The 13,738-nt window shown below is 34.6% G+C and overlaps 1 protein-coding gene across 1 annotated transcript in view; it reads left to right on the forward strand.

Moving 5' to 3' along the window:
• The window catches only part of LOC136866047 (very long chain fatty acid elongase 4), a 95,143-nt gene extending 90,523 nt beyond the window's left edge, over positions 1-4,620 (forward strand). Inside the window, exon 8 of the mRNA XM_067142679.2 lies at positions 2,336-4,620. Within this exon, the coding sequence (XP_066998780.1) occupies positions 2,336-2,491 (156 nt within the window). The 3' untranslated portion in view covers positions 2,492-4,620. The remainder of the gene's footprint in view (positions 1-2,335) is intronic.
• The last annotated feature ends 9,118 nt before the right edge of the window (positions 4,621-13,738 follow it).

The raw sequence follows: 13,738 nt of genomic DNA on the forward strand, positions 1-13,738 counted from the left end.
CCACAACAATGGGGCACATGGTTAAACAAGTGCTTGTATTATTGTGAAAATTCCCAGGTGGTGAAAAACACTGTACAGAATTTTGACTGTGAAAAAGCTGCTTCAACACTAATTGCTCAAGATATGCTCTCTGAACAAAACATGGAGGGCAGTGTGGCATTTATTATGGCAAACTTGGCTTTATTGTTGACAAATATCCCATCATTGGAAAAAAAAAAAAAATGAAGCAATGGTAGATTCCATTTCACTATTTAAACAGCTAGAGCCTGGTGTTAAAAACACTTGTTGTAAACTTGCTACAGCTATTCTATTTCAACTGAAAACATTACTTTACAGAAATATCGAAAATAAAACTTTGTGTCACATCAGAGATGTGCTCTGTAGTAAAAGCTACTCCATGGATGGGATTGAAGAAGATTTAACAGCCAACGATCTACCCCACTTAAGTATGCTCCAATCACATCGGCAGATGTAAGATGCAGCTTTTCAAGGTATAAAAACTTGCTGGCAGATAATCTTAGATCCTTCACATTCAGCAACCTGTGAATGTTAGGTAAAAGAAATTAAAAAATAATAAATAAATAAATAAATAAATAAATGCAATATAAATTTTAATCTTATAGCAGCATATAGTATTATTTGAAGGAATTCCACATACTGTATATGAGTTGGTTATGTTTGTAAGTACAGAAGATGTTATGAGTAGAAGTTTGTAAATAACATAAATTTATTAAGGATGAGCTGTGTGATTAACAGAAAAAGTGTTAGTGTAATACTGTATTTTAGGAAAATGTCTTCTTCTCTTGTTAATTTAAAATTTAGTGCTTGATAATAATGTATTTTTATTCCATATGCCACTGAGGTAGACACCTCATTTGCAAATAATTTTGATTTGATTTTGACATTTGTAGTGCAGTGCAACTCAGACTAAGGTGAATGAATTGAGGCCTCTATAATGTGCATTTTATGTTCGTGTTTAAGCTATTATTCTCAAAGGACATTTCTGAACCTTCATTACAAAATTTGATAATGCATTTTATTAACTTCTAGGCTATTTATAAAGTCATTTCTTAACATTCTTTACAACATCAACATCTGGGCATTAGTTATAATAACTGTGCATGAACCATGTAAGTAGACTATGGAACTGTTTACTCCATGACAGAAGAGACTTTTGTTTTGCTTCCTCATTTATTGTGATAAGTTTTTTGCTCAGAAATTTTGTAGTAAGGATTCTGGAAATATTCCTTGTGTAATTTTGTTTTCAAGTCATTCTGAACTTTTATTCAGTCTAGGTTAATACACTAAACTGGGTAGATTAGTGTCCCTCAACATTTTGTGGCAATCAGACAGGACATAACAGGCTTTCTTTTACCATTTGGATGCTGCTCTCCCACCATCCACCTCACATACAGCCGAAGGATTGAATTTTCCATCTATTCTCACATCTGAGGATTCTGCAGATATCTTTTTCCAATCAAGCTCTTTGAATAGATTTTCAGTGCCTGAAAAATTAGTTCCACTGTCACTATAGACAATTTGAAGATGACCCCATCTTGTAATGAATCTTCTGAAGGCCTGCATGAACTCAGCAGCTGATAAGGACACCACTAATTCAAAATGCACCGCTCTGTAAATGACTCAGGTGAATATCATTATCCAAGACTTCTGTCAACAGTTCAGATTCAAAGAGCCTGCCAAGTCAGCTCCAACCACTTCAAACACTGCATCCTCTCTCACTCAATTTTTAGGAAGAGGTGTTGTTTTGGTTTCAATTTTCTTCACTGTAAGCTTCCTACATCTGACACAAGTTGAAATAACCGTGCAAACAGTTCGCATAGACTGACAGCAGCATTTGCACCCCAGCATGTAACTATCTTGTGTATTCCTCCACAACCAATTTGTAATCAGATGGCAAAAAGGTAGGAGCTTTGAAGTCGTTTTCAACACATTACTGCTATATCTGTGTCTTGATTCAAAAAATTCCTTCTTCATATTTAAAGTTACATAAGGAATTAAAATCAGATTTTTCTCTATGGTCAAACACTTCACTCTGTACCAATTTCAGGAGCTTTTTTTAGTTCTCTTCACTTTAGTAACAGACAACTCAAGCAAAATATAACCATCTTCCTCAGGTCTAATGTTATAGATAAGCCTGAGCATGCATGTCATTATTCTCATATTTCTGCAATACTTCAAGAAGTAACTAAATGGATGAAGAATTTTTTAAAGATAAAGGTCCCTTTCTTTGACAGTACTTGTTCCATCATATATATTCTTTTTATTTTTTTGCATATTGTTATTAAGTCTAACTGTAATACTGTCTTTGTTGAAGGGCAACCAAATTTTCCAAGGCAACACTCCCTGTAACATGCACTTCAGCAACGATTTCTCTAATGGACATCTCACAAATGGTTGTGCCAATGGTGTGGCCAACGGTGTTGCCAATGGTGTTACTAGCAATGGGCTGAGTAGCAAAAAGCACCAATGAAGACTTAATGGACACCAGTTCCGTGACAATAGAGCAATAACTACTTGTGTGTTTTAGGTGCTTTTGTATTGTTGTGCAGCACAAGCAGAGAAAAGACTAATGTTACTCGATTTATTATGTATTCTTCATTAATATAGTTAATGTCTTCTCATGAATAACATGATACTGAGCCATCATGAATCATGAATGAGGGGTTGCATATTAGCAGCTACATCAAATCTACATGGCATAAATATTAAGGATGGTTTGAAAAGGGATATCTATATTTTAAACATTATAGTTGCTGTCTGAATACTACTATGTAATATACCACAGGCTCAGTTCGTTTTCTGTGTTGCATGTATGTTTGAGAGTTAGATGAAAATGTCATCAGAATCTAGCTTTATATGTTGCTGTACACAAATATGCCACTGAAGACATTGGATCCCTAGCTGGTATCAAAGTAAGCAGAAGGTCAAGGCCACAGTTCTTTATCAACTCTGTGTAATGATGTTCTATGGTCAACCCGTGCAGAGCTTCACAGAATTTAATCATCATTGGACAACTTTGCTCGAGGTTGCTTAAGCCTACTTTAGTAAGTGATTGTGAGGTTAAAAATTGAATTGCATGGTTTAGTAATTGTCGAAGAAGAGAAACAAATGAAAGTCTTTGAAGCACAATCTTACCCAACCTCCAACCTTGCAGGCACACCCACTAAGTGATGCAGGTAGGCTTCCTTAAAGCAAGCATTGTTGCCAAATGTCTTTCCTCCATAACAACATCAGTGCATCCTAGTCTATAATGCAGTATGCATGTGATTTAGTTCTCTTTGGTGCTTTCAGGTCTTTACATAACTGTGTCTGAGTTTGTGGAAGCCTGATTTATTTTAATGTGTCTATAAAAAGATGCCTTTCTGCAAAAGTAAGCAGTGAAGGGCCAACTTAGCAACAACCTGCTACTGGAAGCCCAGGCACTTGGCATTAATAGATTTCAAGGGTAAGAGACAAAAGCAAGTGTTCCATTACAACTCAAAGACAGCCAGCTGGAGATCCATATTTAAATGAATGCATAAAGGTTGTATAATAAGGTTTACTGTGATAATCCCAGCTTCTTCCTATGGCACATATTTTTCAGAAATTGAAAGTTGTAAAAAAACATTTTAAAAATGGTTATTTACTGGTAGTCTAAAATCAGACTACCAAATAATGTAAATGTTAGTATATATGCACAGAATATTTTGTTCATGTGTTCCAAAAATTTGATGGCTTTGTAAATATTAATATCAAAGACAATCAGAGAAATTATTTTCTTGGATGGCTTCATAGTTTGAGAAGTGGGGATGCGAGCTCAGATTTCCCTTCCTTTTGAAACATTCAACAGCAGCCTCTAAGGCAAATTATTTAAAATGTTTTAAAATACTTTAGGTTGGATGTTACTCATTATTAAGGACAACAGTAAAAGATTTTGGTGTCTGGAAAAGTTAGCCCAATGTCCCCACCTCCACTCATGTTAAACAGCATTTATTTTGAAGCCATAATTTTCAGAGTAGCCTAGTTTGAGTTAAAATAATAATTTTTAGACTTCTCAATCTGTCAGCACCTTTATTACATTCCAAATTACCTGAGGTGAGGGAATAAATTAAACAATATAGACTCAACTGTTAAACAGAAACAAAACAAATAGTTGGTGGATCATTTTTCTTTGGGAAAATGAAATGATCATAAATATGTCTTATATGTCTCTCGGTCATGGCCATCCATTAAAGGTTGCTAGGTAACATTGCGTCATGCGTCACACAGTTTGTCATGCTAATTTCAGATGATCATAAGACCATAAGGCCTTCCGCACATGGAGCTTCATGCAAGCTGCGCGACACGGGAGCGAATTGCTAGCTGCATGAAGGTAGGCTGCAGGCAACCTACTTTTACAGCGTGCATCCGCCAATGGAGTGGCACAACCTTGGAAGAGATTGGGGGATTTGTGTATTTCCATGTTGTAATTTGTGTATCATGATGACGACGATGATGAATTTGTGTACCTTCTACAGTGTTGTTCTGGATTCTTGATCGTGTCCAGTACATCAAGTGATGAAGAAGACACAGTTTTCTACTATTATTACACAGCACTATGGCAGAGGCAAGGAAAATCAAGAAAATCAAGAAAATACTGGGTTCACCCCTACTTAGAAAAAAATATGCATCATAGGCTATTTGTAGCAGCAAAAGAACTGCCATTGGTAAGCATGACACGTTTTACAGAATGTCCAAGCAATAAGCATATTCTTTAAAAAACAAAATTTCCATGTTTCACTTCTACACAAAATGTCCCTCTCAACTTCCTCAACGAAGGGCTTCTATGGTATCTGATGTAATAATAACATTATATGACCAGGTGACATGGAGATTGTGTGTTTTCAACATTTTTCGTTGAAAAATGAAATGTATACACATTATGTGACAACTGAAAACATGGCAGACGTTCATTCAATTAGCTTCAGCCAGGAGCACTTACACCTCTCTATGTTATTCTAGCTCGTTGCTTGACCCAGAACATGACAATCAAGTGGAGTGGATTCGTCACTTCAAGCTCGCGACTTGCACTGCATGTCCTGTAGCTTGTGACATGCATCTTCTGCTTCACCTTCTCGTCCCCTCCTAACCGCGTGCATGAAGCTCCATTGACGGTTCCCCATTCCCTAACAAAGCAAGTGTTGACTGAGCTACAAAGTGTTGCCTGAAGCTCCATGTGCGGAAAACCTAAGACAGCCTGCATGGTTGCTAGGTAACATCATGATACACATTTTGTATTGTTAATTTCAGATCGCCCCCTAGCCAAAGACATATTTATAACAAAAACAGATGTGTTTGCATGAGAAACTAACAAAAAATCCAAAATGTAACCTTACTGTATATTAAAGGAGAGGAAGCATTACATGTATTTACTGTCAAGCAATCATCTTCAGACCCAGAACAAAATATTTTGACAGTCAAAATATGTAACCCTCCAAGTCTGTGTATTCCCTTCCAGAACCATGAAATAAGCAACTCAATAAATTGGAATGTAAAAATATATATTTGAACATATTAGTGGCAAGAATGTGTGGCAAGACCCTAGTTTTTGACCATGTTATGAGTTAACATGTATGATATTAAAAGTACTGTCATGTCCGGTGCTCAATTTGAATATTTCATTCCCTTCATGTCATTTCAGATCGTTATTATTAATAACATCTTGCAATAACACACACCCAAAATCCCTCATTAGAGAAAGCCATCTTCATAAAATACCTGTGGGTTCATCCCTGAACTTCTCCCATTGCATTTCTCTGAACATCATATTCTTTTGAGTTATGTTACGACGACTGTTACTCTGTAGCTCCTATCATACGGAGGTTTTACCTCCTTGTGGGCTCATTTTCACTACATAACTACTTCAGAATTAATTCCTGTATATCCCTACTTCTTCGGATGGTTTATTTTTTCCCAGATCTCATTCAAAACACATAGTTCTCCAAAATTTATTGCAATACTTTTCACAAATGTAATGTCAAAGTTTCAATATTTGAAATAACTAGAAGTTCGTCCAAAGGAACCACTGTCAATTAATAAGGATCTATTTCTCTCATATGCCAGTTTTATAGTCGTAACATCTCTTTACTCCCACGTAAGATCTTTTACCGATCCGTTCAAAATATTAGTGAGGAATATATAATAAAATATTTATTGTTGTGAAAATACTGTATGTGTGGTAGTGGGCATAAGAGAATTGCAAGTGTGATCCCTTGATTAACAAATTAAGACATTCGTGCTCAACTTTCTGATAGAAGCTGCACCCATTTCCATGCCTCGAAGAACTGAAATGTGTGGCTGTATTTTACTTTATTTTGAGTGGAATAATACTTTTACTGCAATATGATAGTTCAGCACAAGATATTTCTTATATTTCTTTACGTGATACAAATATCTTCCCTTTTCTGGGGAAAAAAAAGTAAGAGAAAGGCTGTGTATGACTTGTTACCATCTCTTTATATTCTACTCTGTTACTCACACCAACAGAATCAACATATCCAGCCTCCTGTGTATTGTACAAATGAGCAATTCTGTTGGCAGAATGAGGAAATCTGGCCCAAATTCCGAGCGTAGTAAATGATAATGAATATTCAGTAACATAGAGAAGAGAGTGAATGAATATAAATTTTGCTATCCATTTTATGTTATGATGGATCAGAAAACAATGTCATATTGTATACAACTCCTCTGTTATGCAGATATTATAAAGTAACATCAGAGTAAAGCTTAACGTCTTTTATAGCTTGACATTACAGATAATGCTATTTTCATGAAAATTTCATGTCACTTCTGTTTGTGGCATAAAACCAATGCATTGAAGGGTATTACATTCCATTCATAGAATGCATAATATATTCCAGTTCATATCTATGTCATAAAATCACAGTCACACTTGCATGTTCCAAATTATGACTAGGAGAAAAGTTTAAAGCAGTGAAATTCTTAAGCTACACAATGGGTGATTTGTATAGTCAAGCAACTTAACCGATGTCTACTCAAGTCTTCATACTTGTGAAGTCTTGCTTGTTAGCAGAGTTAAAGGTATATTCTTAAAAAATCACCACGAGAAACTATCTGAAAAAAATATGAGATGCATTGCTTTCTGATTCATTCTGATGTGGTGTATAATGGAAATTATATTCATAGCATTGAAGGGTATAGAGAATATGATAGAAGGGTTAACTGAATCATCCTTGCAGGGAATTGTACCAGCAAGGACAGCAATTTTCACATTGTGGCACCCAAGATATTATAAAAATTGTAAAAGCACTCTTATAAGTTTATAGACAGCACATGAAAACTTGTTGTTAGAAAGATGTCTTGAACACACACAACTTAATTTTTAATTGTACATTATTTCTAAAAGGTTTATTATAGACTTCAAATAATAATTCATGACTGAACTTTGTCACATTAAGTTGAATCCAATTAATTAGGACATAATACCTTTCTTACCAATCTGCTGGAAGGGAAAATAAAAGGGAAGATAGGCCGAGGACGACCGAGTAAAAAAATTCCTTCAAGACTTGGCACTGAGTCTTCATTATTGTTCTTATTGTGAAATCAAATGAGGAGATGAGGACAAAGAACATTGGTTGCAGAGACAAGGCATTGCCTCTTGATATTGATGAATTCAATAATGCACTTCTCTGATGCCTACAGCTATAAAAGTAGAAAGGGAAGGTGTGTTTCATCATGCTTTAAGAATTTAATTTTTTTAATAAACAGATGCCAAATGACATATTGAAAAAACAGGTTTTAAAAAACCCTACATTAATATTTTAATTCCTACTTGTTCATCATGACACACATTTTTTTACATTTACGTCATTTATTTTTAACTTGATCTTCAACAATTTCCTTGCACATTTTTTAGCATTCCAAACTCCCAATGTGTCACAAAATAACAGTTGAAATTTGCTGTGTTTAGAAGTATCTTCATATTCTCTCCCTCTCTTTTTCCAATAGAATAGTTAAGCTCCATGTTGTATATATAGAGAATGGTCAGTATCAAGAGGAAAATTGTGATAATTAGTAGCCAACATTCATGCTCTAAGCTATTTTGGGTGCACTGTCAATGGCCCCCTTTTTGTTATTACTGTTTGTTATTATTGTTTAAATTTTATAAAATGTTTGTTATATCAATATATATGTACCATATTACAATAATTTTGTTTTTACCTTGTACGTCCCTGCCATACCATTACATCCAAAGTCCTATGCAAACAATTCCTATTATGCTAGTGCGTAATTTTCCAACCTCTTCATATCTGTACATGGAAAGTGAGTAAATTCATCAAATATCCATACAACACACAATTTCCAGGCCTATTCTGCTCTTCAGGGGTGAAAGTTATATGGATTCAGAATGATTTAAAAACTGGAAATAAGAAGCATGAATGTAGTGATGATAATAATAATAATGAGTAAAGCAGTGGAATCAGAGATAAGGCTTTTTGCAGATGATGTTACTCTGTATAGAGTAATAAATAAGTTACAAGATTGTGAGCAACTGCAAAATGACCTTGATAATGTTGTGAGATGGACAGCAGGTAATGGTATGATGAAAAATGGGGTTAAAAGTCAAGTTGTGAGTTTCACAAATAGGAAAAGTCCTCTCAGTTTTAATTACTGCATTGATGGAGTGAAAGTTCCTTTTAGGGATCATTGTAAGTATCTAGGTGTTAATATAAGTAAAGATCTTCATTGAGGTAATCACATAATGAGATTGTAAATAAAGGGATCTCTGAACATAGTCATGAGGGCGATTAGGGGTTGTAGTAAGGATGTAAAGGAGAGGGCATATAATTCTCTGGTAAGACCCCAACTATAGTATGGTTCCAGTGTATGGGACCTCCACCAGAATTACTTGGTTTAAGAACTGGAAAAAATCCAAAGAAAAGCAGCTCTATTTGTTCTGGGTGATTTCCGACAAAACAGTAGCGTTACAAAAATGTTGCAAAGTTTGGGCTGGGAAGACTTGGGAGAAAGAAGACAAGCTGCTTGACTAAGTGGTACGTTACAAGTAATCATTTTCATTGTGGGTCCGTATTGAAATTCGATATAATTCTTAAAATACAAATGTTTATTTGAACAAACCACCTATGATTCAATACATGTAATTACTTATAGTTAGGACTTAATCCTTGTTACGATTGTCTAATTGGGACATGTTTCGCCCATTTGTCGGGCATCATCAGGCATGGATTGAAATTTGTAATTTAGATTTTGTGACTGCAATATAGAATCCAATAGTACATTTTTTAACATAATCAGGATCCTGATTTGATATTGAGGTGCAATTGATGGCTGATGATGTCCAAAAAACAGACAAAACATGTCCCAATTAGACAACTGTAACAAGGATTAAGTCCTAACTATAAGTAATTACATGTATTGAATAGGTGGTTTGTTCAAATAAACATTTGTATTTTAAGAATGATAAGTGGTATGTTCCGAGCTGTCAGCGGAGAGATGGTGTGGAATGACATTAGTAGACGAATAAGTTTGAGTGGTGTCTTTAAAAGTAGGAAAGATCACAATATGAAGATAAAGTTGGAATTATAGAGGACAAATTGAGGCAAATATTAGTTTATAGGAAGGGGAGTTAGGAATTGGAATAACTTATCAAGGGAGATGTTCAAACAATTTCCAATTTCTTTCAAATCATTTAAGAAAAGGCTAGGAAATCAACAGGTAGGGAATCTGCCATGGGCAACTGCCCTAAATGCAAATCAGTATTGATTGATTATTATGAATAATAATAATAATAATAATAATAATAATAATAATAATAATAATAATAATAATAATGACGATAAAAGTGATAATAATAATAATAATCTACAAGACCATGCAGAAGACGGTGGTCACTGCCATGACTGGAATTGTTCGGAAATTCATGAGTTCAAATTCTACACAAAAATGTAATGTAAATTAAGGTTTATTGTGTTTTGATTTCCTGAAATCTACACAATTGCTTGAATATCATAACCAAGAAAGTGAGCAAAATAAATAAATAAATGAATAAATAAATAAATAAATAAATAAATAAATAAATAAATAAATAAATAAATAAAATAAATATCTTACTGGTTTTATGTATCACAAAATTATTCTCTGGTTATGGCTCTGCACTTTTACAATTTTGAGAGATGCCAAGGTGCCAGAATTTTGTCCCACAGGAGTTCTTTTACATGGCAGTAAATCTATGACACAAAGCTGACATATCAGATCACTTCAAATACTACTGGACTGAACCAAGATCGGACCCGCCAATTTGAGCTCAGAAGGCCAATGCTTCTACTGTCTGAATTACTCAGCCCAGCAGTGAGAATAATGGCTTGTATAAGTATGTGGATACATGCCACAGGAGTATTTATTTACAATGAAAAGGTATAAAGGCTAAGACTGGAGCAAGCTGACAAAATCAAATGTGTAAGAATTGACTATTCTGGTAGGCTTATCTGAGGTGACATAAAGGACAAGTGAAAATAGCTCTAATGGTAAAAGATGTGCTGATTAAAACAGTCAACACTTCAGAGGAAATCCATTCATATATGCTTGCAGACTAAATGATGAAAGGCACAGCAGTCTATATTTTAATGTATGTTTCTCTACACACTGGCAAAAAGTATAATAATTCTGAAGGCAGTGCCAGCGTGTGATTTGATATAATAATGTACTATGATCTGAACCAAATACACATACAATACCTGCCAATTTGAGCTCAGAAGGCCAATGCTTCTAGTGTCTGAATTACTCAGCCCAGCAGTGAGAATAATGGCTTGTATAAGTATGTGGATACATGCCACAGGAGTATTTATTTACAATGAAAAGGTATAAAGGCTAAGACTGGAGCAAGCTGACAAAATCAAATGTGTAAGAATTGACTATTCTGGTAGGCTTATCTGAGGTGACATAAAGGACAAGTGAAAATAGCTCTAATGGTAAAAGATGTGCTGATTAAAACAGTCAACACTTCAGAGGAAACAATAGTTAGAATCTGAATTGTTTAAATTCAATATGGCAATAAAGATCCATTCATATATGCTTGCAGACTAAATGATGAAAGGCACAGCAGTCTATATTTTAATGTATGTTTCTCTACACACTGGCAAAAAGTATAATAATTCTGAAGGCAGTGCCAGCGTGTGATTTGATATAATAATGTACTATGATCTGAACCAAATACACATACAATCTGACATGCCAATTTACTTACTGATAAACTTGTACCACCTGCCAAGAAGAAAATGTTGGTTTATAACAAATTCTCACCATTTGAACCTCATTTTTTATTTTGGTACTAGTTTCGAACTTTTTGGTCATCTTCAGGCATCACAATCATTGGTACATAAAAAGGTCAAAACTAGACCAAAATAAAAAATGAGGATATAACTGATACTAGGATATAGTTGTTTGATTTGGATAGGTGGACCACTCAAAACCAAATCAAATCATACGTAATCCAGTTAGCGATGATATACTGGACATCAGACCAAGCTTAATTCAGTTCACTACATTTGGGTCTTCAGTTATTCAAAGCATATGATTTTGTAACTTTTTATTTGCTTATATAGTAACATTTTGAAATTAAAATGTTGTTTTTCTGAGTTCTGAAGGAAGTTGAGTTACCTGATTTTTCCCCTGACCCTGTTTATAATAAATTCTCACCATTTGAACCTTCCAACTTCCATTTTTTGTGCAGGTTCTGTCCAAGACAAAAATACTGCCCAATTTATACAGTTCACTTTTATTACTTTGATCCTTAATCATTCAAATTTACTTTCTTTACTTTCACATTTACTCAACTTAATCATTCACATTTCCTGATAATTCAAACTGGTTGTTAGGTCCCTTGAAGAAACCTTGATAAATAAGAAAATCGAAGGTCTGTTGGTGTACTAATGAGTGCAAAATAATTGTCATGACAGGCCACCCACAAACATTCTGTAAACTCAAAGTCAGTGACAATCTTTCAATTGGTAATTTGAATTGCTTCATTATTCAACCATTCAGAACACACTATTGCTTATCCAGCAATTCATACTACTTTCTTCTTCTTCTTAACATGCCGCTTCTGACCCCCAGACACTGGCAGTCACTGTAGCGAAAAATCTTCTGTCTTGCAGCAGATGGAAAAGCCGTTGGGCACTGTTGATCTTCTTTAATGTCATCCAGCAAGGTTTTTCTCTTGTAACAGACACCATGCTTCCTTCAATTATCCCTTGCAGTATTAGCTGCAGACGATGATACTTGTTCCCTCTCAAAATATGCCCAAAAAACTCTATTTTGTGCTGCTTAATCAAAGACAAAATTTCAAGGCCTGCTTCTATTTATTTAAGGATGTGGTGTCTCTCATCTTTTGTGTCCAAGATACACAAAGCATTTTTCAGTGGATTCATATTTCAAAAGCTTGCACTTGCCTTAAAGATTTAGAATTTAAAGACCACATCTGACCACCATATAGCAGCAATGACTAACACATAATCAGTTATAAATATGAATTAAGTACAAGTATTTGTTGCTCTCAGAAAAGAAAACAGATAGGGAACTTATGAAAAGAAGAGTGAAGAAAAGGGTTGTAGCAAAATATTTCAAGATTCTATTATCTACACAGTGGCAGGCTTGAAGTAGAAATATCACATTACTGGAAATACCTCATAAGGACAGAGAAAGTGGACTTGGCAAGGTATGGTCCGAGTCTTGAGGAATGCTTTTTGAAATGGCTTGGTCAATGTAGAGGATAAAACATACCTCTCAGAGTTCAAGTGCTTGGGCATTGAAGAGTTTGCCACTAGTGAACTTTACACAACATGATTTTTAAGAAAGTGTGAGTGTTGCTGGCACAGTATATTTGCCAAGACAGCTCCAGCACCAAAGCATCAACTGAGAACATTTTCACTGCAGCAACTAAAGCATAAACAAATTCATTGGATTTTGTAGGGGAGCTCTGTAAAGAACAGCTATTTTTTTGAAATAGCAAATAATTTGCCCAGGCTTAGTTGTAAATGAAAATCACAAAAGTTATGTTTAACATGTAACAAAAGTGTGTTTTCTGATACCCAGTGTCATGCATATTCCGCTTTTATAGAGGGAATTGGTGCAAAGACATCTAAAATGTTAAATGATAAACAACCATAGTGAGGTATAATCCCATACAAAATGCAAACAAATTTGAAATTAGGTCAAGAACAAAGTATTAAGAACTCCATTGAGTCTTAAAACTGGAAGTTACAAATAGAATAACCTGCACATTATTCATTAAGTGTACATAATCACTTACTAGACATAAGATATGAATACCCAGACATCAACACAAGCATGAAAATTCCCCTCATTAACCCTGATATTTCAACACTGTAGAACAACATGAAATACACATACACAATATAACATCACAATGAAGAGACATAATTCAAATCAAATGCATTTCATAACTAAATCATACATGACAACCTTTCAAAACACATTGGTAACACACAAACATTTCTGTCTCAGGAGTCAGCTGCTGAAGATGGCCAAATGTAATCAATGGAAATTACTCCAACAAGATATGGTACGGTAACTTGTTTGCTACAAAAATTGAAGTGGTTGCTACCACCGATTGTTAAAACACTATACAAATTGAAACATAAAATAAAAATATTCTTGCAGGCTACTCAAAGTAATAGAACATAAATTCATTAACAAAATT

Source organism: Anabrus simplex, chromosome 3 (genome assembly GCF_040414725.1).
Source record: "Anabrus simplex isolate iqAnaSimp1 chromosome 3, ASM4041472v1, whole genome shotgun sequence".
Taxonomy (NCBI): Eukaryota; Metazoa; Arthropoda; class Insecta; order Orthoptera; family Tettigoniidae; genus Anabrus; species Anabrus simplex.